The 3160-nt window shown below is 46.4% G+C and overlaps 1 protein-coding gene across 1 annotated transcript; it reads left to right on the top strand.

Moving 5' to 3' along the window:
• The first annotated feature begins 362 nt into the window (after positions 1-362).
• Fgfbp3 (fibroblast growth factor binding protein 3) lies at positions 363-2680 on the top strand. Its single transcript, XM_005333735.4, has 2 exons — positions 363-461; positions 794-2680. The coding sequence occupies exon 2, from the start codon at positions 877-879 to the stop codon at positions 1651-1653; it is 777 nt and encodes a 258-aa protein (XP_005333792.1). The 5' UTR covers positions 363-461; positions 794-876; the 3' UTR covers positions 1654-2680.
• The last annotated feature ends 480 nt before the right edge of the window (positions 2681-3160 follow it).

Genomic DNA, 3160 nt, shown 5'->3' on the forward strand with positions numbered 1-3160 from the left:
TTGCAAATTTTTATTTTTTAACCACCACTTGCATTAGCTTGATGATAAAATAGTGAGACATCCAAGTAAGATATTCCAAAAGATTCCACCCTTGCATTTGTTAACAAGGTGGTTGCTTTCATGCACTTGGTTCCAATACACTATTATAAATGATGAATTTCTTTAGGAAAAAGAAAACCTTGCATGATTATTTTTTAAAGTGGAAGCAAAATGCAAGATATGTATTTCACATCACAGGGCCGCTTCTGTCATACCGCGTGTGTGTGTGTGTGTGTGTGTGTGTGTGTGTGTGTGTGTGTGTGTTGGAAAATCCAGTGTGAGAGAAGTCTGGTTGGGAGGGGCATAGCAGGGGAGGCCTCTTCTGTTCCATTGATAACATGTTCATTCATTGGGAACAGGCTAAAACAGACTACGCAGTCATTCCCTCTACTCTAAGGCTCTGCCACCTCTCCCAGAACTCGGTAAGTTGGAAGTGCAGTAAAGTGCAGATTTCAGAGAACTAATCTGAAATCATTTTGTTGATAATTTATTGAAGGGTGGAAAACGGAGGGATAAAGGAGGAAATTATCAGTAATCATTTAGCTATCGTGTTTGTATGGGGAAGAAAAATCTCAATGTATAAATAGTTTCAAACAGTAAGCTGTTTCTTCCCAGGAAAGCTTTTCAGAGGGGGCCCCTTGCAACTAGGGGAACCAATTTCTAGGAAGTCTGGGGAGGGAAGTTCACAGGTGCATGTGCCTGGGCATAGGCTGCACAGGGCTCAGTCGGTAGTGGTTTCTGCCTCCGTCCGCAGATCCGGGGATGCTCCTCGCCTCGCCTCGCCTCCACTGAAGTACTCAGGGGTCCCAGAAGAGTACAGTGCGGACACCGTGGGCCATGAGTCCTTCGAAACTACAACCGTCTCTCTCGCTGCTGCTGCTTCTGCTGCTGGGCGGTTGCCTCCACGCTGCAGCCCGGAGGGACAAGGGGGCAGCTGGCAGCGTGGTGAAAACGTCCTCTGGCTCTATGGGTGGCTCTTCGGGTCGTTTCATGAGCCCGGAGCAGCACGTGTGCAGCTGGCAGCTCCTGCTGCCTACCCCAGGGGCCACTGCCGGCAGCGAATTGGCGCTGCACTGCCAGGGCCCGGACGGGGTGCGCCACCAGTGTGCCTACCGAGGAGAGCCAGAGCGCTGCGCAGCCTACCGGGCTCGCCGCTCCCACTACTGGAAGCAGGTGCTGGGCGGGCTACGCAAGAAACGGCGGCCCTGCCACGACCCTGCGCCGCTCCAGCCCCGCTTATGCGCTGGCAAGAAGGGCCACGGCGCCGAGCTGCGCCTGGTGCCCGGCGCGTACCTCCCCGCCCGCCCCACCGCCGCGGGCTTCCCCCGGGAACCCAGGCTAAGGGTCAGGAGCCGGGGGCTGCCCCGGCAGCCTGCGCCAGACCGTGCGGCGGCGGCTCCACCTCCCCCGAACTCGCTGTCCAAGGAAAAGCCCTCCGAGAGGAAGATCAGAGCAGGCAAGAGGAAGGGGACCTCGGGCTCCTTGGAGGAGCGACCCAAGGGGACCGGGACCGGCTCCGAAGGGCTGGAGGAGAACGCACAGCTCACGGAGACCTATTGCGCTGAGAAGTGGCACTCCCTCTGCAACTTCTTTGTGAATTTCTGGAACGGCTGAGGCTACGGGTCTGGGGAGGGACGTGGGGACAGGTGTGAGGGAAGAGCATGTCAGCGCGATTAGGGCAGGGAAGCGAAGAGCATCTTAGACCAAGGGGTACCAGGATAGAGTGTGAAGGAGTTCGGATTCTGCAATGGGGCAGGGGAGGGCTGGGAGCTTGGGGTGAGAGTGTAGGGGGGCTATGGAGAATCTCTGAAGCAGCAGAAAGGTTTTTTGTTGTTTTGTTTTTGCTTTTGAAAAATTAAACAATTTTGAAGTGTCTCGATTTTGTTTAAAAGCAGAAGAAATAGTGGAAACAGAAATAGGTGTACATTTAAATATGCAAAAACTGTAGGCTGGGGAGAGGTACAGAGATAGGCTGGGAATAAGAGGCAGATTAGTGATTAAAGTGATGAGACTTCCTCACGAGAAGCAGGGTACAATGTACCTTAACAATTTATGAAAAAATGTAACCATGACCAATAGATAATGTACACCAGGCAGAATTGTTCATTGTCTTCTTATCTAATAGCTGACGAGATGACAGAATTTTTTTCCTTTTCTGAATTGTTACGACCTTTGGTGTAGCTTAGCATCACAGACCATTTCTATGGAGACAGGTCAAAACTGTCTCCACGAAAAGATTTTCAGGATGATTATCTTTTAAACTGATTTCCTTTTAAACTAATGTTCTGAAACTTTCCCATTAACCTTCAAAATTCAGAAATGTAGAAGTTGAAGGCTCTAGAAGGTCTTTTTAAAGAAAACAAATAAATCTCTTTATTTTGATCATCCTTTTGAAAACAGTTAAAGTGTGAAGATCTCATTTTGACTATTCTCTCTTTCATGTAATTAACTGCTAATGTATTTCAGTTTTAATGTGATATAATGATTGACTTTGCACTTTTTAGGTGCACAATAAAAACTGTCTGATTAGATTTAAAGAACCAGCAAGGCAATGGAAATTCTGCTGCATTTGACTACTTCCAAGCACACTTTGAATTAAGTTCTCAAACACATCTTGAATCAATCGTGTTTAAGATTACTTCTCATTTTCCCTCCTTCCCTCTTTCTTCCTATTTGGATTAGTTGTCAACATTTAAAAATTAGATAATTTCATATTAAAATCTAGATTTCTGGTTGTCTTGAAAAATGATCTGGCAACACTGGATTTACCTTCTCACAGGGAAACTACTGATTGACAATTGGCTCTTTTCAGATATATTTTCTAGAGTTCTCCATTATTCCTTCATCTTAAGAATCAACTTTATTAATTTATATTACCAGCCTGAGATCACTGGACATTTAAATCACCCCTCAATATGAAGTTTTAACCTTTTGCTGACCTGTTCTTTTCACCCCTCCCCTTTAAAAATAGTAGTAAATGCAACAATTGCATCCTGATGTTTTCCCTCTCTGACCTGCCTCCAGGAAATGTAAAATATTTTATACTTATTCTATATATTCTTGTATTCACACATTTTTTAAAACATTCAGATTCAACATACTTTCCGGCCAAGCTTATGAG

The sequence above is a fragment of the Ictidomys tridecemlineatus genome, chromosome 1 (genome assembly GCF_052094955.1).
Source record: "Ictidomys tridecemlineatus isolate mIctTri1 chromosome 1, mIctTri1.hap1, whole genome shotgun sequence".
NCBI lineage: Eukaryota > Metazoa > Chordata > Mammalia > Rodentia > Sciuridae > Ictidomys > Ictidomys tridecemlineatus.